We start from the raw sequence: 27,935 nt of genomic DNA, 5'->3' as shown, positions 1-27,935 counted from the left end.
TAAAATCCATGTCATTTATTTATTTAACAAAAACCTGAGTATCTTCTCTGTTCCAGACCATGTCCTTGGTGCTGAGAATGGAGATAAAGCCTGGCCCTCAAGGAGCTCACAGTCTGGGGGAAAGATACGTACATGAGTAAATATAATGTAGCGTATGCCGAGGGGACCCCTACAGGAGGAAAAGAGCAGAGGGACCGGATTCTACGGTTCATGTCCCCAGGAACGAGAGACCTGGCTAACGGGTATTTTTTGTGAAGAACAGAGAAGGTAGTGGTCCTCAGAGTGTGGCTGGCTAATTATCTACATCAGAATCATCTGGAGCACATATTAAAATGCAGATTCCCAGCGCTTCAGCAGGTTGGGCTTTGGGACCTGAGAGTCTGCATTCTAAAGTGCTCTAGGTAATTCCACCGCAAATTAAAGTTTGAGAACCTGTGAGATAAGGTTTGCTTATAAAACTGGAATGAAGGATGATCTGCACACCTGAAATGCTAATTTGTGTTGGCCTTTGGTGAGAGGCAGGGCAAGAAGGGGGGAAGAAGGGAGATGACATTTATTAAGCTCTGTATAGTCTCTATGTAAGTTAATTTAATTCTCACAATAATCCTGTGAGGTAGATATTATTACTGTCATTTTACAGATAAAGAAACAGAATTAGAGAGCTTAAATAATTTGTTCAACATTTGGAGCTAATCAATCCCAACACTGAACCTAGATTCACTTAACTGTAAAGCCTGTCCACTTTGTATAACACCATGTTGTACCAGGGGACTGATTAATGTAACAATTTTCTTTTAGCTCTTTGCCAGATCTTGCTAGGTAAATATAAAGAACAGCCAGATGGTACTCTGATCATGTCCAATGTAACTGGCCATGGATACATACTTCTCTGGCGAGTGGGGGATTCAGGGCAAAGCTGGAAGGAATAATAAAATGAGCAGCCAGTTCTGACTTCTTTCCCCATCATTTTCTCACCTTCTGGTGGAGGTGTTATGAAAGGTACTATGGCTAAAGCCTGGGTCCATCTGGAGGGAAAAGGAGACATATCCATGAAAGTAACTCCACCTGATATCAAAGATTCCTGGGACTCCAAACATCCAGATTCAAGTTTCTCAAAAAAATTAACTGTCAGGAACAGAGGCCTGAATTTGCATTAGGAAACAGCTCAACCTTAAGAGAAACTGTGAAAGACCAGCAACTTTTCCAGGTTAAACAAACACTATCTCTTTCTACACACAGACTCAGAAGTACCTCAAAATAAACACAGCTCAGAAAATAATAGGAAGTCCAACCCCATTTAAAGGACTTGGGGACAAGCCCAACTTATAAAAAGTCTCCTGTAATAAAGAAAACACACACACAAACTGCAAATCCTGGTTACATTCCCACTCACCATATTGTGTCATTCGCCAGACCATAGGCAGGAGCAGCAAAGTGGAGCATGTTAGATGAAGAAAAGGAAAGTATTATAGTAGAGGCGGCTGACAACAATACTGGGGGCGGGGACACGCTCTGGGGCCTCGAGTTCAGAAGGCAGGTGTGTAACCGCCACCGGCTTCTATTGCTGAGCTTGGAGCCACAACAGTGGCACTACTAACCAAACCTGAGTTTCCTGCGCTGGAGAGCTTCTTTCTTATTTCTGGCATTTCAAGCAACTGCTGAGTCCGAAGATGAGTTTTGATGAAATCAGCCCACAGTACTGATGCTATGGATAGCACACAGCTTAGATTTCACTATTTAGTGTAACAAAGATTATAAGCCAGACTTTATTTTATTGCTACATTTTCCCCACACCCAATATGGGTACATTTGCTTCCGCCTACCTTTTCTATAATACTGGCATGGTTTAGAGTTGTTAAAACAACAAAAAAAAGCCAATCTGGATTCATCCTCTCTTTACAAAAGTGTTGATTTATTTATACTGCACTTGATTCAGCCCCTCCAAATACACAGCTTCCAACAGGCAGAGTTAGAGAAGCAGGCGCCACAAACCATAGTTTAAAAATATGCAGGCAGCAGGCACTGCACCCGTTTAACTATAACTGAAATCTGCTGATACTTCAAACCAGCTACACTAAAGCCATCTCTGGGGGCATCTAGACGGAGTCTTAATCCTGATGGCAATATCTGGTTGTTCTAGAGTCTAACAGGATATCTAGGTTATGCCTTTGGCCAGCCAAGTGGGAAGAGTATGTAAAGCCCACATCTAACTACAGCAGGTCTTCAAGCTTATCATCCTGTCACAGTTTATAAAGATGAGGAGCTAATCATTTGGGAGCTGTGCAGTCAAAATGTCCAGAAAACAAATATACTATTACAGTGTGTAAAATCAAGTCAACCATCTTGTGGATCCTTGGCTGTCTCTGGTTATGACCTCAAACACTTAAAAAGGAAACCTCAGTATGCTGGGAGATAATGATCAGAATGCTTGGGTACCTTGGTTCCTGACTATCAAGTAACAGGGCTCACCTCCATGTTACTTCTTGCAATAAGCATACAGGGCAACTCCTTAGAGACTGCTCATTATAGATGTTGAGCTCCCGAGAGGTCAGGGGGTGGGTAGGCTCAGGACTATCCAGGGCTGAGCAAACTCTGTAAACCAACCTTACAGCTCTAAATCTTATCCTGGTTCTAAGAACATTTCAGTTCTGCTCCAAGTCCGCTTTGTTCCAATTCAGCGATGACAGACATATATTTGAACTCATTTGGTCTGAAGTTAAAGGTCTCCACTAACCCGTAGGTCTCTTTTCGATCAGTGGCATAGAAGAGCTGAACTTGGTTGGCAATGCACTGTGCCTCAGTAACATTCTGAAAGGTAAAAAGAACAGTCAGGTCCTTTCCAGCACAGGGCCATGAAGCTCTGTGTCTAAGTCCTATGGCAGTTGGGGGCCCTCACCCAGGAGTCACTGCTTGCAGAAAGCTTCCCTGACATCCCAAGTCTTGGTGAGGTGCCCCTTTTCTGTGTATTCAAATTACCCTACACATTCCTCTAACATAGTATGTATCATACTGTATTGTATCTGTCTTTTTTTTCCTCTTTTTCTTTTTTGTCTGTCTTCCTTTGTGTGAATTTCTCAAAGTATGTGCTTCTTTTACATCCTGCACCCAGTGAAATCTGGTGAATGTTTGCTAATAAATTAATGCATATGTTAAAAATTTCCCTCTTCATTCAGTTCTTTAGTAACTGTTAAGTTTATCTCAAGGGGGAAAAAATAGCAATAGTTACCCATCTCCAAGAACCAGTTTGTGAGTTACTACTAAGTTCTTGACTAACCAGACATACTCTTGAATAAAACCTGTTCCTCATACCACCTCAGTCAAAAAAGTAGTGCCAAAGCCAGCTGTAGTTTTACAATTTGTCCATAAAGTCTATGACACAATGTTTTTTTCTTTTTTCTTTTTTTTTTTGGCTGTGCTGCGTGGCTTGTGGGATCTTAGTTCCCTGACCAGGGACTGAACCCAGGCCCTCGGCAGTGAAAGTGCGGAGTCCTAACAACTGGACCGCCAGGGGATTCCCTATGACACTCTTTCTTCTCTGTGATGGAGCCTCATTTCTCTTTCCTTGAGTGTTGGCTATACATAGTGACTTGCTTCTAACAAATGGACTAAAGTGGCATGATGAAAAATGACTTGTGCTATTCAGTCACAGAAGACATTGCAGCTTCTGTCTTTCTGTCTCTCTTGAATCACTTGCTTTGGGGAAAGTCAGTTGCCATATCATGAGGACATTCAAGTAGCCTACGGAGAAGCCAGTGTGGCAAGGAAATGAGGCCTCCTGCCAACAGCCATGCAAGTGGGGTCAGAGGTGGATCGTCAAGCCCAATCAGCCTTCAAGTGACTGTCGTCCTTGCCAACATCTTGACAGCAACTTCATGAGAGACTCTGAGCCAGAAACACCCAGCCATGTTGCTCCTGAACTCCTGACACACAGAAACTGTGAGGCGATAGATATTTGTTATTTTAAGCCACTAAGTTTTGGAGTAGTAATTTGTTATGCAGTCATTTCTAACTAATCCACCCGCAAAGCCCCAGGGAAAAGAAGGGGCCACCTTCTCTAAGCTCAGTAGCAGGGAAATGGTGACCAGACCACTCTGTGTAACAGAAGTGGGAGCAGGACACAGGCTACACTCTTGAAACCTTACAAGAGAGTTACTTCAAAAACTCTTACTTTTGCTTCCTGTACATTCTCTAGTGTTAGCTGATCAGAGGCACTTATTCACAATGACAGTGTTCACACAGCCAAAACCCAACCCCAAGCGATAATGGAAAATTCCTACTAAAACTGTCAAAAGTGTGCTATGTCTAGCTACAGTGATGAAAATAGGTTTATAAATACCACAGCCTGCTTCACCTCCATTCCCTCCTATGGGCCTTGCAGGTCATTTCTCATAAGCAGGCACTGATCTCTGAGACTGGATCTTCAATCAAAAGCCATTTTCCAAAATGCTGGCTATTTCAAATTAATAGAATTTTAGAGCTGGAAGGGGCCTTAGAGATCACCCAGTCCTCATTTAATGGACCAGGAGACCAAAGCAGATGAGGGTCAGGGATAGACCCAAGGTCATATGGCTAACAAGTGGCAGAGCAAGGACCAGACCTCTCTACTCCCAGGCTGGTACTCCCTCCACTTCACCCTGATAGCACTTCTGGTGGGGCAAATAGTTAAGACTGATCAAGGTCGATAACTCTACTTCATCATTTTTACCTTTCTTATATTCAAACATGCCTCAAGAACAAACCATCTCTAAAGCAAGTGCATAATCTGAGGCAGGTACCACCACTCTCTGAGGCCCTGAACTGTAGGGCCTGTGAGTCAACTTTTATTTGAGGCTTAGGATGGTGGAGGTAAGGGTAATTTCAGTTGTGTACATTCTAGAACAGTGCTGCTCAAACTGCAGAGTCCTAGGTGGAGGTGCCTCTGGTCCCTTCACCTCCCTTTCAGCTGTTATATCCTGGGGTTTTACATAATAAGATTCTGTGTGGATAAAGGGCTCTGACCACTAGTTTGAAGACCACTAGAATGGTGGATAGAGAGTTAAGATATGGAGATATGTGCAAATGTCTCTCATGGAGGATTATGGAAAGCTCCCCTGCACCCCCAACCCCTGCCCACTTATTCACCCCCTGCCTTTTATTCTCTCAACATGAAACAGTAGTCTCTTCCCTTTCCAAGACCCAAGAAGATAAACATATTAATTCCCTATGTTGCTCAACAAGGAGGTTTATTAACAAACCTGATTCCTCCCTCTCTTTCAATCTTAATAGCTATAATCAAATTACCAAGTCTTGCCCATTTTATTCCCTATATATTTCTGGAGTCATTCTCTCTCCTCCATCCCTACTACCACTGCTCTAGTTTAGGTCTTTACTACTTTTTGCCCAGACTATTGCAACTACATTTTAAATGATCACACTGACCAGGCTAGAACTAAAAAATATTTAGGAAGCAAATACTTAAGGTTAATGGTCTTAAAATCCAACTCTTTATGGGTCACCCCCCATTCAAAACCCTTTAATGATCATTTTGTGCCTGCAGGATAAAGCTGATCCTTTAAACACAACCCACCAAACCTCCTTTTTTAATATACCAGTGATAGCAAACTGTTTGTAATACCCCAAGTCATTTTATGCCTCCTAGCATTTATGTATTCTATTTCCACCACCTGGAACATTCCCCTCCCCCTCCCCACTTTACCTTGCTAAACTCCTGCTAATCTTTGAGGTGCAGCTCAGGTGTCATCTCCAGGAATGCTTCTTCCTCCTTCTGGGCCAGGAACGCTCCCCCTGCCCCTTCCCCCAAAGCTGTGCATGTCTCTATCCTAGCACTTACTACATTCCAATGAAATCATCTGGTGACACACATGTGGACCCAAATAAGGCTTTCTAATACTATACTAAATTTTCATCATTAAAGTTAATCAGTTCAGAAGAAACCTCTAGTTTCCAGGTATTTCTATTCATTTGCTTTACTGTATTTGGAAACACTATGCCTAAAGTGCAAACTCATGCGTGAGTGTGCAGGGGATCATATATTTATATTACATTTCTAGGTTTCCCATCTCTGAATCATGTATCTCTACACTAAATTCTAACATGTCTAATTCTGTACTACATTAGAAACTCATAGTCAAGTTGACTTATACAAGGCAAATGTATGTTGTCTGGTATGATGTTAAATGTTATAAGGCTAGGAAGTAAATTTTAATAATTATGGGTCTGAGACCACTAGGGTGAGGTGGTATAAATGCTAAAACAGAAAGGGTCTCCTCTGACCTCTAGAGTCCACTTCTAATACAGTTAGATATTATGCTTTGCTGAAGATCAGAAAATGCAGTACAATCTCTATGTCGCTCACTCCTCTGGTCAAATTTTAAACCTTATCATTATTGATAACCATATCCCCTCCAAATCTCAATTTGAAACATCCGCACTTTGTCTACTATTTCCTATATTTAACACTCACTCCCAAATTAAAAAATCCTTTAACTCAAGTAGGACTCGCAGTTCTGTCTCTAACCTTTCTCATGTTTCCACTTCCCTCTTTATCCAACTTGCACTCCATTGTCAATAATTACAATCATTCTTTTGCATTCACTTTTAACTTCCTGGTCCCTATCTTACTTCATTACATCACTTGGCTAAACCATAACCCAGTTAAATCCAACTCTCGGTCCTCCCTCTCTGTGCTTGTACCCGCACACCCAGTCTCTCTTCCATTTTCCTAGATCACACGTCAACACTTTCTGGAAAGGGCGACTGTTAATATTTTAGGGTCTATGGCCCTATAGTCTCTGTTGCAGCTACTCAACTCTCTGTTGTAGAGGTAAAGCAGCCATAGATAACATGTAAATGATAAGCATGGCTGTGTTCCAATATCTACAGACACTGAAATTTGAATTTCATATACATTTCACAGGCCATGAAATATTATTCTTTTTTAGTTTTTTTGTTTGTTTGTTTTCTCAACTACTTAAAGATGTAGAACACATTCTCAACTCATGGGCCTGTCCTAGACAACAATTTCACACTTTCTCTTTTCCACTCTAAAGTCCAACACCTATTCTTCCATCCTCACTCTCAGCTGACGATCTTTCTTTTCACTAAGCAATCTGAAGAGAACTTCTTACAAGCTACCATCACCTCTATTCATTTAACTGTATTTGTGTCATTATATCCTGGCTTCTCTCCTGTTGTTACGTTTCTGGCAAAGATCAACCCCTCATTCCCAAGACTCACCCCACTCAAAAACACCACTCAACAACTCTCCAGCCTCCTTCTCATGCATTATCAATATTTCCCTCTCTACTGGCTCTTTCCATCAGCATAAACATATAATGTTATTTCTCTCATTTAGAACAAAACCAAAAAAACATTCTCATCCCCACTTCTTACACCCCATTCTCTCCTTCCCTTCTGAAAAACATCCCTTGAAAGATGTGTTTATGCTTACTCTTTCTCTTCCCATTCTTTCTTAAATGTACTCCAATCATGCTTCTGTCCTACCACTCCTTTGAAACTGCCCTTATAAAGGTCCCCAATGACTTCCATGTTGTGAAATCTAGTAAATTCTCAGTCCTCATCTCATTTGCCCTACCAGCAAGTGAGATTTGGCTAGTTGAGCACCCTTGTTCCTTGAAACATTCTATCTTAGCTTCCAGGGGATTCTACCATCTTAATTTTCCTCCTATCTCACTGACTCTTCCTTTTTAATCTTCTTTGCTGATGCTTCCTCATCACTCCAGGGCTCAGTTCTTAGACCTCTTCTCTTTTCTACCTTCATTAACTTCCTTGGTGATTTCATTCAGTCTCATGGCTTTAAATAACAACCTGTATGCTGACTACTCTCATTTTTATCTCTCTAGCTTGGACCTCTCCCCTGAACTCCAAGCTCATATATCTAACTGCCTACTACTTGGATATCTAATAGGCATCTCAGATTTAACGTGTTGAAAATTGAGCTCCTGATCTTCCTCCCAAACCTCTTCCACCTGCAATCTTGTCTGTCTCAGTTAATGGCAAGTCCATTCTTCTGGGTAGGATTTTGGGTGACTTCCAGTTGAGTGTGATGGGTAGAAGGAAGAATGGGAGAAATGGGACTGAACAGTTATAGGAATAACAGACAAGGAAGTAGAGTCTCAATTATGTCCTAGACTTGGGGCTTACTGCTACTATGAGATACTAGCTGAGTAGCATAACTTTTCCCTTTCTTGTATGCAGCTGATTAAGAGACAGAGGAAAAATAAGTGGGTGTTGTAATAAAGAACCTCAGGAGGAAGAGGCACTAAAGTGCCCACTATCTTGAGGACAACCTGAAGTTAAACCCTGCCAGATAAATGAGACTGAAATGAGCAAGGACTAGACGAACAGGCTGAACAGTAATCATAAAACTGCTCCTGGCCCTGGATATGTAAAGAACAAACACAAAAGACATCATTACCTATGGGCATATGGTCAGTGCTCTATCCCAGGAAATGGGAAAAGGAGGAAGGAAATTCACTATGTATGATGAATGCTGTACATGTGAACAGTGTGGAGGAAGATAAAAGATTAAGAACTATTCTAGACTTTGAACTCTTCCCTACATTTAAGAAGCCATTTACTTGTCCATAGTCTCTTGCCTGAAACCCCTAGGGCCAGATGTGTCCTGGAGTCAGAATTACTGGATTTTAGAAAGGTAACAAGTGCAGATACCATATAACTGTATCTGAATACCTTCAGGGTCACCAGGTAAATCCAAAAAGGTAAAAGTTGATTCTTACCAGAAATGTGGAATCCATTTCTGCTGTCATCAGCACTATGCCCTTTTCTTCCTTAAGTTCAGGGTAGTGATATAAAATCAGCTGGCTGGCTGCAGCTTCCCCTCGGGTCTGTAAGGAGGAACACTTAATCAAGGCTCAGTAAGGTGCCACCACAACAAAACTGCGACTTCACAGCAATAAAGAGTCTGGAGGGAATTCTGGCTCTTAACAGCCCCTTGTGTGGCTGGTGAGTCGGAGGACTGGCACGTGGCGGTGGCCAGGTCTGCCAAGGCACATCGAAACTGACAGCTTGCACAGTGTTATTTGTGTCTTCAATTGAAAAAGGTTTGGCTTTTCTCCCGGAAAATGTTTACAGTAGGCAGTGAATCCTTCATCATGGCCATATATTTAAAAACAAAACGGCACAAGCAGCTACCAGATCAAGTCTTAAATAAAGCAATATGCCTGTGTAATTGCCGCTTTTATGGACTAGTGCATTTCACAGTTGAAATCTACTCCCCTTGGCTGGCTCTGAGGACTGAGCTCTTTTAAGCTGTAGCAAACAGCTGGAGAGTCTGCACATGGGCCAGATTTGTAATGTGCAGTTTTTGTTTTTTGTTTTTTTTTTTGCGCAGTACGCGGGCCTCTCACTGTTGTGGCCTCTCCCGTTGAGGAGCACAGGCTCCGGATGCGCAGGCTCAGTGGCCATGGCTCACGGGCCCACCCACTCCGCGGCATGTGGGATCCTCCCGGACCGGGGCACGAACCCGTGTCCCCTGCATCGGCAGGTGGACTCTCAACCACTGCGCCACCAGGGAAGCGCTGTAATGTGCAGTTTTAAAATATAATCTGGGTGGGAGGAAGTGGGGAAAGAAGAATGAGAACATCATAATTTCATGAAGAATGGACAGGGCAGTGGTGACTAGACCTCACTCCAGACTAGGAACAGAGGCTAGGTTCAAAGCCTAAGCCCTCATATAGTATAGAAGGAAACAACTATACATTCAAAAGATCTCTGGGTTTCATCTTTAAAATTTCAGCAAAAGTCCTTTTAATCATCAATACCTAATTATTGCTAGGGTACTCTTAATAATAGTTCAGCCTCAGTTCTCTCGAACATACTTCAAATACACATCATTTTGGTCATAATTATGTTTCTGGATCTTTTTCCTATACTTGTATATGAGCTTCACAAAGCCAGTCCTAGCATAGTTTCCAACACAACAGCATAATGGTTAAGTTCATAGACTTTGGAGTCAATAACCTGGAGTCGAGCAAACCCAGCTCTACCACTTATTAGCACTGCGAACTAACTTCTCTGAGCCCACTATTTTTTTTCTTTTCTTTCTACTATTTTTTTTTTTAAAAACAAACACAATATAATTTTTGGATACAATCACAAGGGCTACAGTCATGAGCAAATTCTCATTCTGTTTTGTGCTCCCTTTACCCCAACTTCCAAGCCATTATAATACATTCTTGTTTTTGCTAGATTCAGCCTCCAAATATAGAATGTCAATACTGGTGATGATCTCATTTAAAATACTTTTATTTTAAAAGCTTCAAATGCTTTGGATCAAACTTCTTAATCTAATACTTGGGAGTAAAACAAAGAAAAAGGAAGGAGGGAAGCAAACAAAACGACATCTGTGAAATGAAAACTATGCATCTAGCACCTTAGAAAGTGCTGACTTGGTTAATAAAACACATGTAAGACAAAGAGCCTACCTTAAGGTTATAAAGATAACCTTCATCACTCACCCATGTTGTTAAGTGAGGTACATGCAGTAAATGTTATAGATGTATGGGGAAGAGAGGAGAGAGCCAGATATAGTCAGAGAACGTGTTTTGGGATCTTTTCAGTTTCTAGGTAGTGAGTGGGGCCTAAAAAGCTAGCCCAGCAAAGTACGACAATTCATCAGTGCTACAGCAAATCCTGCTGGTAGTTAGTACATATTCTGTGTCCTCAAGCCTCAGCAAGGGCTCATAATAACACAAAGGGGTAGGCCTCCTTCATCTAGGGGCTGAGCACAGGCCACCTACCTGAATATTTATAAGTGCAGTGAAGTGGAGTTCAGTACCTGTCCAATGCCCGACAAAAAACTCATAACCTTCCCTTCTTGGCAGTGCACACAGAAACTGTGGGAAACAAATACATGAGGAGACAGATGAATAAATAAAATCATTTGCTCTATGTCCAACCACCTGTGTCATTCACTCCATTTCTTCAAAGTTTGGTTTTTAAAACTTCTTTTAAATCATGAAATTCATATGTTATAATGTAACAAACACTCATACACTACCCAACCCACATAAGAAAGAAAGCATTAGAGATCCAAATGAAGCTCTCTCTGTAAACCCATTCTAATTCCATTCCAGTATAACAGGTAAACAGCATTTAGTGTCTGTCATTCCCTTTCAGGTTTTTATACTTTTAATGTATAGGTATACATCCATAAACAAGAAATAGTACTGTTTGCATGTTTAAAAACTTAAATCGTATCAAACTATAGGTATACTTTTTTTTAACATCTTTATTGGAGTATAATTACTTTACAATGGTTATATGTATACTTTTGCAACTCACTTTTTTTACTTCACATCATACTTCTGAGATTTACTCATGTTGATAAGTATAACTTCTAATTCATTATTTTCACTGTTATATGGAATTTGACTACAGAAATTTGCCACAATTTTATCTATCCTTCTTTTGATGAACTTTTGGGTCTTTTTCAATTTCTAAACTTTCTAATGCTGCTGCATTAATTTTTGTCACAATTATTGTAATCACTTCATATTCTACTATCTGAGGCTGATACTGAAGCATGTCTCTAAACACCAAGAAATAATTAGTTTTATGCTCAGGTTGAATTGGGGAGGAGTGGTGCAGAGAATGGTGCCAGAACAAAACAAAGTATAATCAGTCCAATATGCATTAGTCATGGAATTGTCTCCTTACTGCTAACCACTAAGGCTCTGTTTTATTATTATTACATGAGATAACCTCAGTGCCTAAAGGGTAAACATTTTTATTAAAGCTTTATTGAGGTATACTTGAAGTATAAGTTGCATATATTTAAAGCGTACAATTAGAATAGTTGTGACATGTGTATACAGTGAAACCATTACCACAACCAACACAATGAACATATCTATTATCTCTAAAAATTCCTTTGTAATTCATGTCTCCCGCTCTCCAACTGTTCCTAAGCAGCCACTGACTTGGTTTCTGTCACTACTGGTCAGTCTTCATTTTCTAGAATTTCGTATAAATGAAACCACAGAATCTATACTTCTTTTTGGTTTGGCTTCTTTCACTTCGCACAATTGTTTTGTGATCTATCCACGTTGGTGCATATATCAATGGTTCATTCCTTCTTATTGCTGAATCTTACTCCATTATATATGTATTGATATGATGTATATGTACACACACACACAATTTCTTTATTCTTTCACCTGAGACAGAGTTGGGTATCTTCAGTATTTGGTTATTACAAATAAAGCTGCTATGAACACTTGTGTACAAGTCACTGAATGGACATATGCTTTCAGTTCCCTTGGGAAAATATCTAGGAGTAGAATGGCTGGGTCTTATGGCAGGTATACGCTTAACTTTTAAAGAAACTGCCAGACTGTTTTCTAAAGTGGTTGTACCATTTTACATTATTATCAGCAATATGTTAGAGTTCCAGCTGTCCCATATCCTCACCAGCACTTGGGATGGTCAATCTTTTTAATTTTAATCATCTTAGTGGTATCTCACTGTGGTTTTAATTTGCATTCCCATTATGACAAATGATGTTGAACATCTTATAACTTCCATTGCACTTCATTGGTGAATTGTCTGACTCTTTTGCTCATTTTTAAATTGGGTTGCTTGTCCGCTTATAAAGTTGTAAGAGTTTTTAGTATATTCTATATACAAGTCACTTGTCAATGTATGTTTGCAACTATTTTCTCCTAGTCCGTGGCTTACCTTTTCATTTTCACAACAATGTCTTTCGAAAAGTAGAAATTTTTAATTTTTTTTATTGTGGTAAAATAGACATAACAGTTACCATTTTAACCATTTAAAGTGCACAATTCAGTGGCATTAAGTACATTCACAATGTTGTGAAACCTTCACCACCATCCATCTCCAGAACCTTTTTCATCTTCCCAAACTGAAACTCCATACCCGTTAAACAATAACTCCCCACTGTGCTTTCCACTTATCCCCTGGCAACCACTGTCCTTCTTTCTGTATATGAATCTATTCTAGGTACCTCATATAAGTGGAATCGTACAGTATTTGTCCTTTTGTGACTGGCTTATTTCACTTAGCATAATGTCTTTAAGGTTCATGAATGTTGTAGCATGTGTCAGAATTTCCTTCCTTTATAAGGCTGAATAATGTTCTACTGCATCTATATATCACATTTTATTTAACCATTCATCTATCAGTGGACACTTGTGTTGCTTCTACCCTTTGGCTACTGTGACTAATGCTGTTATGAACATGGGTATACAAAGAGAAAATTTTAATTTTGACAAAATCTCATTTATTGATTTTTTCTTTTATGGTTTTGTGCTTTTTGTGATGTATCGATACTTAAATCTCTGCCAAGCCCAGGTCACTAAGATTCAATCTTTTTTTTTTTCTAGACCTTTTTTGTTTTTTTGCAGTACGCGGCCTCTCACTGTTGTGGCCTCTCCTGCTGCGGAGCACAGGCTCCGGATGCGCAGGCTCAGCGGCCATGGCTCATGGGCCCAGCCGCTCCGCGGCATGTGGGATCTTCCCGGACTGGGGCACAAACCCGTGTCCCCTACATCGGCAGGTGGACTCTCAACTACTGCGCCACCAGGGAAGCCCTTTTTCTAGATCTTGAGTTAATTTTTGGATACTGTGTGAGGTAAGAGTAGAGGTTCATTTTTTTGCATATGGATACTCAAATTGTTTCGCACAATTTGTTGGACATGTGTTGAAAAGGTTATCCTTTCTCTATTTAATTACCTTGGCACCTTTGCTGAAAAACAACTGACCATGCATACATTAGTTTACTTCTGAATTCTCTATTCTGTTCCATTGATCTATTTGTCTGTCTTTATGCTGTTACCACATTGTCTTCACTAGTGTAGCTTTATGAAAACATAGTCTTGAAATCAGGTAATGTAAGTTCTCTAAATTTGTTCTTCTTTTTCAAAATTGTTTTGTTATTCTAGGTCCTTTGGATATCCAAATAAGTTTTTTAAATTGGCTTGTCAATTTAAAAAAAAAAAAGAAAAAAAAACCCTATTAGGATTTTGATTGGGATTATGTTTTATCTAGAGATCACTTTGGAGAGAAATGACAACAATATTGAGTCGTCCAACACAGTATATCTCTCCATTTACTTAGATGTTTTTTATTTTCTCTCAGCAATGTTTAGAAGCATTTTCTGAGAATCTTAGAAATTAGTATAGACACCAAGTCAGCTGATCCATCTCACCTATTCCCTTTCTCTTAGGTCTTCTGGCAGCTCAATACCCCAGCAACAATTTCATAATTCCTTTTAGGTATATATAATCAAAATAGCATGGCCAAAACTGAAAAGAAACTGCCAATAAAAGAGAAACTTAAAGGAGGATGAAAAGATTAAGGTCTCAGGTGTTGCTTCCAACATTCACTTATATTAATAAATTAAGATCCACATCAGAAAGGGCTGAGATGTTTCAGAGAGCTAAACAGCCACAGGCTTATTGGGCCAAACCCACATGATTTCATAAGGCTAAAAATCTTACTTATCAGTACAATCAACATGTGAGCGTCTTTGTTAAATAACTACAACATGTGAGATGGTATGGAGTATGAAGAGATTGGTTAGGAAACATCCTCGTCTGGCAGCACTGATAAGCAATCCTCATATGGTCACTGGACACTTACTGTTGGACAGGACTGAGCTCGGTTCCAGATCAGATCAAACTTCTCTTTCTGTAGGTTAGAAAAGAATAAAATTCAAAAACAAGAAAACATAAAAGGCCACAATCACATTTAAATTCACCAAGACTGAACTCTAGAACTAAAATACAACTAAAACAATCCCAAGTTCCATCATTTACAAATCCCTCTTACAACAAAGAGGAAAAAGCAGAGGTATGCTTTCCTGTTCAATATCAGAATTATGTGTGAAGAGTGCATACTGCAAATGCTCTAACTCTTCAGGGGACTCTGCCCAGTGTCAGAGACAACAGGTCACTGACTTTGTCCAGGGAGAGCTAAGAAAGCCTGTTCAAACGATGAGTCAGCACTGGAGACCTAAAATATCATGAAAAGTGCCGAGCCTTCTGAATGTTGGACTCATGAAAGGAAAGGGTATATATGTAAAAGATCTTTTTATTTTCTTAAAAGATAGCAATACTCTCACAACAACCAAAAGGCCTGGCTTTATTTTTCCATCTGTAAGTTTTTCTCCTTAAACTTACACATGTAAGCTCAGTATATATTTGGGTGCTTGATATAAACTTAACCTAAAGCTACTTCCTCTTCAGAGAAGAACAATGAAAGAACTAGCTGATAACCCAGTACATTAAATGCTTTCTTCTGGTAGAAGGCAGTAGGACATAAACCAGAAGAAGTCGGTAGCATTCCTTCCCAGTCACAGATCTTAATGGTCAAGCAGTGGCCCGTTACTATCTCCAAGAAAGCAATTTTGAGAAAGGAAAAAAAAAAAAATGCCACTTGCTGAGGGGAAATGCCAGAAAAAGACTAGGAGGAAGCTCCAAGTCAGCTCAGGTACAGGTCACTCATAGACAGGAAGGGAAGAAAGCTAGGCCAGAGGCCCTGTCCTAAATTCCAACAGCTTGGCTGGAAAATACCAAAAAGAAATAAAAGACCCTTGGAAATTGCTCAGCAACATAAACTTACACCATGCTCCCTTGTCAGAGACTTGACTCAAAGAGACATTTCTAAACAAGGAAGATGAAAAACAAAAGCCATAAATATACCATATGGAGTTCCCAATCTTTGGTGCTCAGGGCATAATAAGAACCTTCAGAGCTATAAATGTAAGTTCTCAAGAGGCAATAAACATAGGAAAAGTAAAAGCAACTGCCTGCTAAGGTTAGAGCCCTGACCTTCATGTTATAACACTTTCATTTTCCCCTCCAAACTACTTACAGGAATAACTGCGTAGACTGTATCTTTTGCTGCAAAATACTGCTGCCAAATCTGTACAAAAAAGAGAGAGTGTCTGTGACACATCAGTAACCTTTTCAACCTGTACCAAGAAGTGGTGACAGCTTTCATTGCTCGGAGTAATATGCTATTTGATAACAGGGAGGAAAACCCAATGTAATACTTTTATTACTAGTACATGATTGCAAAAAAGATTTAATACCACCTACTCTTCTAGATGATTAAACTGCAACTCTTAATAACAAATTCCTATCAGAGAAACGGATTCTGAGACCTTGTTAATCACTTCTCCCAAGGTGTGCCTTGTGTGTAATAGACAAGCTTTTTTTTTTTAATCATATCTTCTCTCTTCTCTCCCCAAACCCGCACTGTCCGGCCAACTGTGGGCCCTCTCAGAGAGCCAGGATCAGTCATTCGGAACCAGGGTCTGAAGTCAGACAGATCTGGATGCAAATCGCAGCTCTTATCATTTGCTGGCTATGCTACTTTGGGAAAACTACTGGAAATCACTAAATTATATCAATATACTCATCAATAAAATAGTAATATTAACCTTAGAGGATTACTGTGAAGACTACTGAAATAATGTTTGTGCTTAGCACAACAGAATTACAATGCAAACCAAAGCCAAGGTGCTCTGAGGGCAAAAAAGAGGCACTTAATCCAAGTTAGGGAACAAGTGGCAGAGGAAGCGACACTTGAGCTGTATCCTGAAGAATGATCAGGAGTTAGCCAGGTGAACAGGGAGTCTGGGAAGATAAACAGGTAGGAGAGAAAATAACAGACACATTCTAAGCAGAGAATGACAAGCAGTAGCAAAGGCATAGAGGTTGGGGAAGGCATCATAGCCAAGGAGACACCTGAGGGAGCTGGTGTTGAAGACTGGGTCACCTTCCTTTACAGCTGCTCTGCTTTGTCAACATTCCCATGAAAATGGGGGGGGAGGGGGGCAACTGAAGATACTAATCAAAGTGTGATCTCACCAACACAAAGCACAGAAGGACTATTACCTCCTAGGACCTCACTCTATCAATTCAGTAAGGTTGCTTTTCTTTTTTTCCTTTTTTTTTTTTTTGCATGTCAAAACACTGTCTCCTCATTTTAAGGACAGCATATCCTGCTTATTTTTATTTAATTTATATTAGAAGATATTTTCTGAATCCACACTGAATTTATGAGACTGACAGACGTTCCCTAACATAGTTGACCTTGGTTACTCAAAATTATATTAATGAACACAAATTCGTATCTAAAAATGTAGGTCTAAATGATATTTGTCATATGATGATCAGGCCTCCTGGGCCTGGCTTCTTTCTCCCCTAAAGGACATGCCTGGTGTCCACTTTCTATTGGCACTTCTTCCCAAAGGCAGTTTCAGGTCTCCTGGAGAGTTTGCACTAAGCCTCTATTAACAGAAGTTAGAACTCTGCGCTGTTCTCTTTTTGTTTCTGTGTCTCTCTTTCCACTAGGCTGAAACCCTTTGAGAGCTGGGGATTCTCTCATTTATTTCTGTGCCTGGCACAGAGGCTGACATTTAATAACTGTCTGCTGAAATCAATGACACAGCGCTCAAGGACACCCACAGCAATTGGCACAGCTTCCCGTAAGGGAATATGATGTAGAGTCAAACAGACAAGGGTTTGAGTCCTAGCTCTGCCACTAAGTTGCTTCATGTCTTTAAGTTACAGTTTCCTCAGCTGTAAATTGGGAATAATAGCACCTACTTTATAAGGGGGTTATGAGAATACAATGAAATACTGTATATAAAGCACTAAGTACAGTACCTGACACGTAGTATACTGCTTTTATTATTATTTTGATTCTCTCAATAGACCTAAAATATAATTCATGGAACTATAAGGAATACCAATAAATAGCTTATTTTATTCTAATTAGAGAGGAAAGAATCAGATGTGAAAATGTAAATAGCATTTACAAATGCTAATTCAAGCAATATGGAATGCTTGGTATATGGAATGGCCAAACAAGCGGAATAGATCACACGTGGTTTGAAGGAAGGTGTCCAGGAAGCTTCCTGCAGAAGGTCCTAAAATAATGGAGGACTCTGAATGTCAAGCAAAGGAATATGGGAAGTCACTGAATATTTGAGAGCAGGTTACTAACATAATATTTATTTATTTAAAAACACAAATATAGCACTTATTCTGTGCCAGGCACTGTTCCAAGTACTTTATAAATATTAACTCATTTAATTCCCCAAATAACTCCATGAGGTAAGTACTATTATTATGTCCACTTTACAGATAGGGAATCTGAGGCCCCCAAAAGTTAACTAACTTATCAAAGTCATTCCGCTAGTAAGTGCCAGAGCTAGGACTTAAAACTGGCAGCTTGGTCCTAGAGTCTGTGTTCTTAACCAATACACTATATGAAGTAGAACTTTAGGAGGATTGAACTGGTGAGGATATGATAGGGGGAGAGGGGGTGGGAGAAGTTAGAGCAGGGAAACCTATTTAGAAAGGTAGTCATCCAGGCATAGAGTAGTGATGATTTTAAATAAGATGTGGACAACAGGAATGAAAAAGAAAGGGGAAATGTGAGTTGATTAGATATATAGGAGTGAGACCAAGTTTTTGTATGCACTATTTTTCACGTAATTCATCATTTTTGCTGTCAATGATTGCCTTTCATTTTGGCTAGAAAGAGGTGTCAGGAAATGTATGCTCCTTTCTACTTTCAGATTTGGTTCACAGAGCACACATTTTCATAAAGTATGCCAATTCATTTTCATTCATTACCTGTTTTATTTCTTCTGCAGTTTTGTCTTTCACCATCTCAATGTTAAAGATTGAACTGAGAGTCTGAAAGAGAAAATAAAAGGCAATTAACACCCACAATTAAAAAAATAAAACAGTTTAACTCTATCTGTAAGCCTTGTGGGAAGCAACATGGGAGGACAGTAAAGCAGATCTTCAGTAAGTGGAGAATGAGTATAAGAAAACCCACATGCTCAGAAAAGGGAACCCCCAGGGCAGGTTTCACAGTTCTATTTTCAGGGAATATCTACTGGGATCCTAAGAGGAGAAAGTTCGGTTGTTACCTTTAACTGCTATTCTGCCAGAAGTGGCTCCTTATTTGCAAGTTAAATGACAGAGTAAACATGTTTTTATTTGATTTTTTAAAACTTCCTGGGACTTCCCTGGCGGTCCAGTAGTTATGCCTCCACATTTCCACCGCAGGGGGCACGGGTTCAATCCCTGGTTGGAGAACTAAGATCCCGCATGCTGCGCAGCGTGGCCAAAAAAAAAAAATCTACTTCCTATAGAAAGTAGGAAGTAGTACACTACATTTCCTTCACATTTCCTCTAGCACCCCCAGGACCCACACTATACTAGGAGTCATATCAAGGTCATAACAAAATTTCATAGAAATACCTCTCATCTCCACAGTTAGAAAATCACAAAATTACTGAACCACAGTAAATATGTTCAAAATTGCAGCTTCTTGTTATAGATGTTCCATATGAATTCACGCTTGGATATTTAATTAGAAACCTACCTTGTCCTTGGTGAATCCTCTGCTCATACGCTGTTTCCCCAATGTGTCTGTCTGAAATATACAATGGGACAGGATATTAAACTATACTTTACCCTTAAGAAGAAGACCACCCTCCCTAGGTGAGGTGCCCAATAACTCATTTAGTAATGTTGCACCTCAGAACTCACTTCTCTCCACTCTATACAGTAACTGTACACACTGTTCTAAGAGTTACTGTTTGTGAGACAACTTTTCTTTGACTGATTCTGAGATAGAGATGAGAAAGGAGTTCTTTGTTAGTAAACACCATCTACTGGTACTGAGAGTCCATTCTATCCCTGCCACCATGGATGAGGGACTCCTTCCCAGAACAAGCCTACTTGGGTTTCCTGTGCTCTCCTTCCCAGTGAGCCACAGAGGAGGTAAGAATGGAATGGTGTATTTTCCAAGCTGCTTCTTATCTGTGACAGCACTTCTGAAGTCAGGCAACCTCAGCAGACTGTTGAGTCTTTTCTAGTATTCCATCTTAGTATTCCCTCCCTCAAATTAGACTCCCCCTCAAAAAAGGCCAGGAACAACTGAAAGTGATTATTTTCTCTCCTAGCCCACTCTCAGATAAAGGCCATGGCCAGGAAATACAATTTTGAGTTGTTTCTGACAGTAGGGATGTGTTGTTCTGAGTTTTCCATTCAATTTCTGTGCCTTTCAGAGAGGAGTGCAATCCACACCTGGGATTCTGAAGCTGAAACATACTTTCTGCATGAAACCCTGTTTTTCATTACTCTGTGCTTTAATGAATCCAAACCTTTCATAAACGATGTCCGTAGAACCAGTACCCACAAATTAGACAAAAGCGTGCTGTAGAAAAACCTACTGGATACACCCTATGTGCCCAAAGTCTCAAGAGCAATTAATGAAACATTTAAAGCATGCCTACTACTGATGCTTTGGAAACCTATGGGGACCTGTTTTTTTGTTATCACAATAATTGACTGGATGGTTTCACCTGCATTTATGGGAGAGGCAGCGGTGGTAAATGAGCTGCAATTCTGCAGATGAGTTCTACATAATGAATTTCCCCTCATCCCACACAACTTTCCAATCCTAGCCAGACCTTCTCTCCTTCCTCCCTCCCTCCTTCCTTTCCTTTCTCTTTCTTTCTCCTTTTTAAAACAGTTTTATTCAATGCTGAATTTTTCAGAAATTCAACTACTATGTAACTTAAGAGAAGACTGTACATTGTGGAATCTCATGAGGGTCACTGATGACAACACTGCTTATGGTTTGGGAGTTTTTATAATTACCAACATCCCGTACCAGTTTGCATTTGTTGCTTATGTATTTATGGTGATTTCATAGAGGTGAAAGAACCTGATGACTGTACTAGGTCTCACAGCATAGTCGTGCCCAAGAACTTACATGCTGAAATCTGTATTTTATTTAAAAAATACTTCCCTTTATTACAGTTAAGGCAGTATATTTATTTTTTCCCCCTGAAATTATGTGTGTAGGTGGGTTATATTGTCTACATTTCATTTCAGGGTAGAATTAGAGAGAATTAAATATAATTTATTATAAAAGGGGGATGTTGGGTATCACGTGGTAGGGAACCAATGACTCAAAGTAAAGAAAAGGCTTTAGAAATGTAGCCATTAGCTATTAGCCTTCCTCTAGCTAGGTAAGAAAGACAGTAAGTGAATATTTACCTGAGTTGCCATAATTTAAATTAGATCTTTACTTATTCTGCTCTTGTCATCGTAAAGCTGAATTTCTAAGTCTTGTTTCAAAAAGGGGCAAAAAGCTTTCCCAGATAATATTGAAAGTTTATAATACAGTAATATTTCCCATAGCTATTTATTTGTAATCTTGACACTATAAATGTTTGCTAAAGGAAATTACATTTGATAAAATATTTGTAGTAGAAAGTTATTTGTTCATATAAGATTGTAAACTACGTTTATCACAAGTTGAATTTGCTTCCCAACCTTGTAATGACTAACCCATTAACTATTCTTATTATTCTAATTAACTCAACCAGTTATTAAAAGACTGAGTGGATTCTCTTAAAATTTAGGATACCCAAGGCAAAAAAAGTTATTTTCCAAGTAAAATAAACATCTCTCCTTTTACAATGTAGAACCCCAATTTTCCACTGTAACTACCTTATTTCAGGCCCATGAAGCCCACACCTGGATATATTCTCCCTGGCTTTGGCCTCTCCCACTCCAATTTGTTCTGTGCACCACCTTAGATTAGTATTTTTCAAATCATAGGTTGTGAAATCAATTTAGTGGACTGTGGCCAAAGTTTTTAAAAGATGAAAATAATAATAAGAGTGCATTGCATGTATCAACAGTAAAAGTAAGCATTTGTTTCAGTTATAATTATATACATATATGTGTAATGAATTGCAATGTAAAATATATTTCTTACCGTGGGTCATGGTCAAAAAGTTTGAGAAGCACTGCATTAGATTAATCTCCCTATACAATTGTCCCCTGGTATCAGTCAGGGATTGGTTCCAGGACCCCTGAAGACACCAGAATCTGTAGGTGCTCAAGTCTCTTGTATAAAATGGTGTAGTATTTGCATATAACCTTCGCACATCTTCCCATACACTTTACATCATCTCTAGACTACTTATAATACCTAATACAATGTAAATTCTATGTAAATAGTTGTAAATACAATAAATGCTATGTAAATAGCTACCTGTAAGTGGCAAACTCAAGTGCTGCTTTTTGGAACTTTCTACAGTTTTTTTTCCCCCTGAATACTTTCTATCAGCTGTTGGCTGGATCCACAGATGCAAAATCTGTGGATGCAGAACCTGCAGGTAGGGAGGGCTGACTATACACAGCTTTCAACATGCTTTTCCCCAGCTCTGAGAGCTAACATGTATTAAGCCCTTTTTTCCTCCCTGATCCCTACATGTGTGCCCTTCCTTGACCACTCGACTACACCCCCTGGGAGAAGAGATTACCCTTTTCATCCCCTTATATCTCCACCATGACTACAGTACCTTGCCAGAAAGAGCAGAATACCATTTATGGATGGAGCTGATCCCCTCAATGAGCCCACTCCCAGGATAAGGGTCAGGGGTGGGGATGTAGAGCACTGGTGAGCCAACAACACCCAAAGGGGTAAGTCTTACCTTCTGTTCCACACATTTGATAAAGTCACCTTGCTTGGAGTGCCCCACTGGCTGCTTCCGAAACTCACTGCACTTCTCCAGTCGGGACTCAAAAGCAGTTGGGTCAGACCTGATCAAAGGTAAACCAAAGGATAAACCACCTGGGCCTTTCTTTTTTTAAATAAATTTATTTACTTAATTTATTTTTGGCTGCGTTGGGTCTTCGTTGCTGCACGCGGGCTTGTCTCTAGTTGTGGAGACAGGGTCTACTCTTCCTTGTGGTGCACAGGCTTCTCATTGCGGTGGCTTCTCTTGCTGCAGAGCACGGGCTCTAGGCACACGGGCTTCAGTAGTTTTGGCACGCGGGCTCAGTAGTTGCGGCTCACGGGCTCTAGAGTGCAGGCTCAGCAGTTGTGGCGCACGGGCTTAGCTGCTTCGCAGCATGTGGGATCTTCCTGGACCAGGGCTTGAACCCATGTGCCCTGCACTGGCAGGCGGATTCTTAACCACTGTGCCGCCAGGGAAGCCCGCCTTTCTGGATTTTGAAATAACAAAGCACCGTGCTCCACTTTCACAGAGAGAGGACAGTCAGAGGCTGAAGGATTTGTCTTAATTTAGTTAGGCCTGAGCACAGGCCTACAAATCAAGAAAGTGGAAAAAGAAATCCACTTATTCAACTGTTATTAATCCTCAAGGGGCCTGTGTAACACTTTTCTCCTGCAGGATATTCCCTAGGGTGACACAGGGCTTGCTCCCTCAGGTACTTACACTCTGGGTATTTGGAATTTAAATCCTTAAGATGGGAAAGGTACTTTGTGGTCATCTTGCTGGGTTAGATGCAAGAATCCTCAGGCAGGAATCCCAGGTGTCAAGCTTTTACTGGAACACATCTAATTCTTAGACATCTCCCTTCCCTCCCCGACTAGGGCAAATCTCTATTTATTCAGATCCCGGCAATTCAGAGGCTTCAGGCAGCCTATTTTGCAGATTTAGCACCTGAGTTCTCCCTGACCCTCTCTCCAAAGAACCTGCTCCAGTTGATAGAACATCAGAATTTGTCCTTTATGTCAAAATGGGGCTGGTCTTCAGGCGTGAAGTCCAGGTTGGGGCTGCCATCTGTTAAGAATGCTTCAGGCTGTGTAGCTGACAATATTTGGCTGTGTACACTTTGGTGAAGATGTCATCCAGGGGCTCCAGCTCCCGGGCCATGAGAACTGTAGTGTCATGGGTGATGTCTGCAGGCTCCAAGGGCATCCTGGTCACCCCTCTGGTCCTTCTTGGTCAAGGCAACGGAGGGCGCTCCTCCTCCATGTAACTCCTTTCTGGAGGTGATGTCGAACACCACTCCCTTCACTGCCATGTACTTGGATAGATCTTCCTCCCTTCCGGAGAAGGCCAGCTCCTCCTCGATGAAGAGCTGCACCAAGGGCCTCACCTGGTAGGGTGTGGCACCTGCCCGGCCAGGGCTGCAAGTACCAGGGCCTAGGTCAGTGTTGCCAGTGAGCAGATGGAGACGGTGAGGGGTGGCCCAGGCAGTGGAGCCCTGTGTACTCTCACCCTGGACATCTTTTATTATTAAAACATTCAGAGTCTAAGTCGACCTCTCTGTATCTTTCACTCCCCCAGGAACAAGAGAAAATGTCTAGTTCTTTTTATGAGTACCTGAAAATTGCTCTTATGTCACCTCCTAAGTTTCTCTTCTCTAGGTTGAATTTCTTCAGTTTTTTTAGCCTCTCTTCATATACATGATTTGTAAATCATTCCTTACCGTGGACCTGCTCTCTGGGAATTGTTTATGCACACTCTAGATACAGTGGGCCTAAAGCTCTCACCAGTGTAGAGTGTGATGCAAAAACCCAAGTACTGGACTGGAGTGGGGTCAGCAGGGCACACAGCCTTGTCTTGCTGTTGGCTCACACTGAACGGGGGTTATAAGTGCTCCAAGAGCCCAGGTTTTAGTGAGTATGCTACAGCACTAACCAATCAGGACTATAATTCCTTTTAAAATATCTCACGATAGCCTACCTGTTAGTCTTGGGCCTCACGGCGAAGCTCTGTCTTGCCTCTTTCCTTGACTTGGCCCAGGTTCTACTGATCCTTTTTTGGCCCTGCTTTCACTGCTTACCTCCCTTTTCCTCTACTTCATGTTCTTTTCCCTTTTGTAGCCACAGTTTTCCCTCCCATCTCACTCAACTTCTTCTAGGACTTATTCCTTCCTCTCTCCCTTTCACTCATTCAACAAACTTGACTTGTTGTCTCTCGCCTGTTGGTTAACTTGCTGGGCTTCAGAGATACAGAAATAAATAAGAAAGAGTCCCTACCTCAAGGAGCTTACCATCTAGTAGGACAGAAAGACGTAAATAAGTACATGAGAGTGCTACAGGTATTATGATGAAAATTTGCTCAGATATTCCCAAATGGCTGAGGTGGTTTCAGGCTCTGTTGCTCCCCTTACCTGGAACACCTGCCCCCAACATCAGTCCTTTATTCCTTTGCACTGGGCCATGGAGCTAAAAGGAAGTTTTGGTATTAGATAAAGCTAGGGAGACTGGCAGGTACTAGAGCACAAGGGCCTTGCATGGAACACTAAGGATATGGAGTGGCCTTGGAAAGCCACTCTTTAGGAGATAGCAGTAGTATGTGTAAATACTGACACAGGAATGATCTAGTGGGGAAGGAAAGTAAAACCAGTCATTCATTTGTTCATGAATAAGAATGAACAGGAGCTGTGAAGTATTCAGAATATTAGTAGACCACTCTTCTGAGATGCTTGTCTGTGAAAGGGATCAGTGAGAAAAGGCTGAAGGGGAATGTAGGTCAAGAAAAGGTTTTTAAGATGACAAATACTTGAGTATATCTGAATGCTGTTGAAGGAGAGCAAAAATCCTCATTCATTTACTCTGTCATTCTTTCAAAGAAAGATCATTATAGTAGCAGTGACATGGACTGGGGGTAGATGGGTCTAAGACCAGAAGTGAGGAAGACTAGTTAGAGCAGGGGTCCCCAACCCCCGGGCCACGGACCGGTACCAGTCCGTGGCCTGTTAGGAACTGGGCCACACAGCAGGAGGTAAGCAGCTGGCAAGCAAGGAAAGTTTCATCTGTATTTACAGCCACTCTCCATCCCTCGCATTACTGCCGGAGTTCCGCCTCCTGTCAGATCAGCGGCAGCATTAGTCTCATAGGAGTGTGAACCCTAATGTGAACTGCGCAGGTGAGGGATCTAGGTTGTGCGCTCCTTCTGAGAATCTAATGCCTCATGATCTGAGGTGGAGCTGAGGCGCTGATGCTAGCGCTGGGGAGTGGCTGCAAATACAGAGTATCATTAGCAGAGAGGTTTGACTGCACAGAGACCATAATAAATCAATTGCTTGCAGACTCCTGTCAAAACCCTATCAGTAGGGACTTCCCTGGTGGTCCAGTGGTTAAGACTCCACGCTCCCAATGCAGGGGGCACAGGTTCAATCCCTGGTTGGGGAACTAAGGTCCCACATGCTGCACAGCGTGACCAAATAAATAAATAAATAAATAAATGTCTTGGGGCTTCCCTGGTGGCGCAGTGGTTGAGAGTACGCCTGCCGATGCAGGGGACATGGGTTCGTGCCCCGGTCCGGGAAGATCCCACATGCTGCAGAGCGGCTAGGCCCGTTAGCCATGGCCGCTAAGCCTGCGCGTCCGGAGCCTGTGCTCCGCAACGGGAGAGGCCACAACAGTGAGAGGCCCGCGTACCGCAAAAACAAAACAAAACAAAACAAATAAACAAACAAAAACCCTCTCAGTGAGTGGCAAGTGAAAACAAGCTTAGGGCTCCCACTGGTTCTGCATTATGGTGAACTGTATAATTATTTCACTATATATTACAATGTAATAATAATAGAAATAAAGTGCACATTAAATGTAATGTACTTGAATCATCCCGAAACCATAACCCACCTCCCCCCCCACCGCAGTCTGTGGAAAAACTGTCTTCCACAAAACCGGCCCCTGGTGCCAAAATGGTTGGGGACCGCTGAGTTAGAGGATGACTGCAATATTCTGGGTGAAAATGATAGAGTAAATTAAGGCTGTGGAAGTAGAGATGAGCTAGAACTCAAAGAAGTTACAGTATCAGTCTTAGGTTTCCTTTCCTAAGACAACTGTCTGCCCACCCTGCCAGATTCTCTCGCAAGTCCCTTCAATTTTCACTTTTGATCTCTTTCAGCTCTTCCCGGTTCAACTCTTTGGACCCTCCAAGGCCCCCTTATACCCACCTCAACCTCCTCTAATCTCCAGGTCCTTCTCTCTGGAAGGTGAAGGGTAGTGTTAGGAACCCCGGATTCTAAGTCAGAGAAATCCCAACCAGCTGTGTGACCTTTGGCAGGCCTCTTACTCTCTCTGACCCTCAGTTTTCTCATCTTAATGAGAGAGTTCAACTGAGAGCCAACTGTAACACTATTAATCTTTGATGCCCTGCCCCCACCCAATCTCCTTTCCTTACAGTCAGGGTCCTCAGCTAGAAGCCTGGGAACCCGAGTCCTAGGGCAGGGCTCAGCTGACTCAAATAGGTGACCTTGAGCAAGTCAAGTCCCTTCTCTGGAAGGCTCCATTTTCCCATTTCGATAATGAGTACAGGTCTCTCGGAGTTGCCTGCCTCCTAAGGGCTGTCGTAAGAGTCGACCTCAGCGTTTTGAGAACTAAAGCAGACAGAAAGACAACTGGGGCTTCGCTGAGACTCCCGGCTCTCACACTAGCTGTGTGATCTTAGCCAAGTGACCGAGCCTCTCTGAGCCTAGATAACCATCTGTAGAGTGGGGACAGTGCCAGTGATCCTCTGGCAGGGCTGCTCGAAGGGCTGAGAGCGCCAGATACAGATACACCAGGAGCGCGGGCCGAGCGCCGCCCCTCCTCCCCGCCCGCCGCCGGCCGGGCCCGCACCTGCGCAGCTGCTGGATCTTGTCGCGGTAGCGGTAGTAGAAGGGGTTGGCCTCAATCTCTTTCCCGACCCCGCTGCCTTCGGCGCCCCCCGCGGGCCGGCCCGAGCCGCGGCGCACCGGGAACACGCGCAGCTGCGCGGGTGACACGAGCCCCAGGCCCAGGGCGCGGCTGCGCACCGCGCACAGGCCGTGGTAGAGGCCGGCCACCTGCAGGACGGCCGGGCCCGCGCCACTCGCTGCCGCCACCACGGCAGCCATGGCCGCCCCCGCTTCCTCCTCCTCCTCCCCGGGCACGTCGGCCTCGGCCCGCGGCCCGCGCGCCCGCTCCATCGCCCTCCGGGTCCGCCGCGCCCGCGGTCCAGCAACGAGGTTCCGCGCGCTCAAGGTTCCGGGAGCCGGTGAAGGGCGCGGTGGAAGGCAGGGGGTTCGCCGCTCCTGCCCCGGCCCCCGCCCGCGCCCCGCGCCCCGCGCCCGTGCTCTGCAGCTCTAGCGCCC

At 42.0% G+C, this 27,935-nt stretch overlaps 1 protein-coding gene across 2 annotated transcripts; it reads right to left on the bottom strand.

The window, feature by feature from the left end:
* ATPAF1 (ATP synthase mitochondrial F1 complex assembly factor 1) lies at positions 1-27,920 on the bottom strand. Of its 2 annotated transcripts, XM_081224398.1 has the most exons (9): positions 27,442-27,918; positions 22,550-22,658; positions 19,417-19,467; positions 18,657-18,719; positions 15,880-15,930; positions 14,647-14,694; positions 10,782-10,877; positions 8,760-8,867; positions 1-2,808 (listed from the first exon to the last, which is right to left on the bottom strand). In XM_081224398.1, exons 1-9 carry the CDS (start codon positions 27,768-27,770, stop codon positions 2,632-2,634), a joined length of 1,032 nt encoding a protein of 343 aa, XP_081080524.1. In that variant the 5' UTR covers positions 27,771-27,918; the 3' UTR covers positions 1-2,631. The 2 variants fall into 2 exon arrangements, with proteins under 2 accessions (XP_081080524.1, XP_081080525.1); XM_081224399.1 differs by lacking the exon at positions 15,880-15,930 and having other exon boundaries at positions 27,442-27,920.
* Positions 27,921-27,935: the final 15 nt, after the last annotated feature.

The sequence above is a fragment of the Mesoplodon bidens genome (genome assembly GCF_964165515.1).
Source record: "Mesoplodon bidens genome assembly, chromosome: 2".
Taxonomy (NCBI): Eukaryota; Metazoa; Chordata; class Mammalia; order Artiodactyla; family Ziphiidae; genus Mesoplodon; species Mesoplodon bidens.
This window is presented reverse-complemented; position numbering and strand designations above follow the sequence as displayed.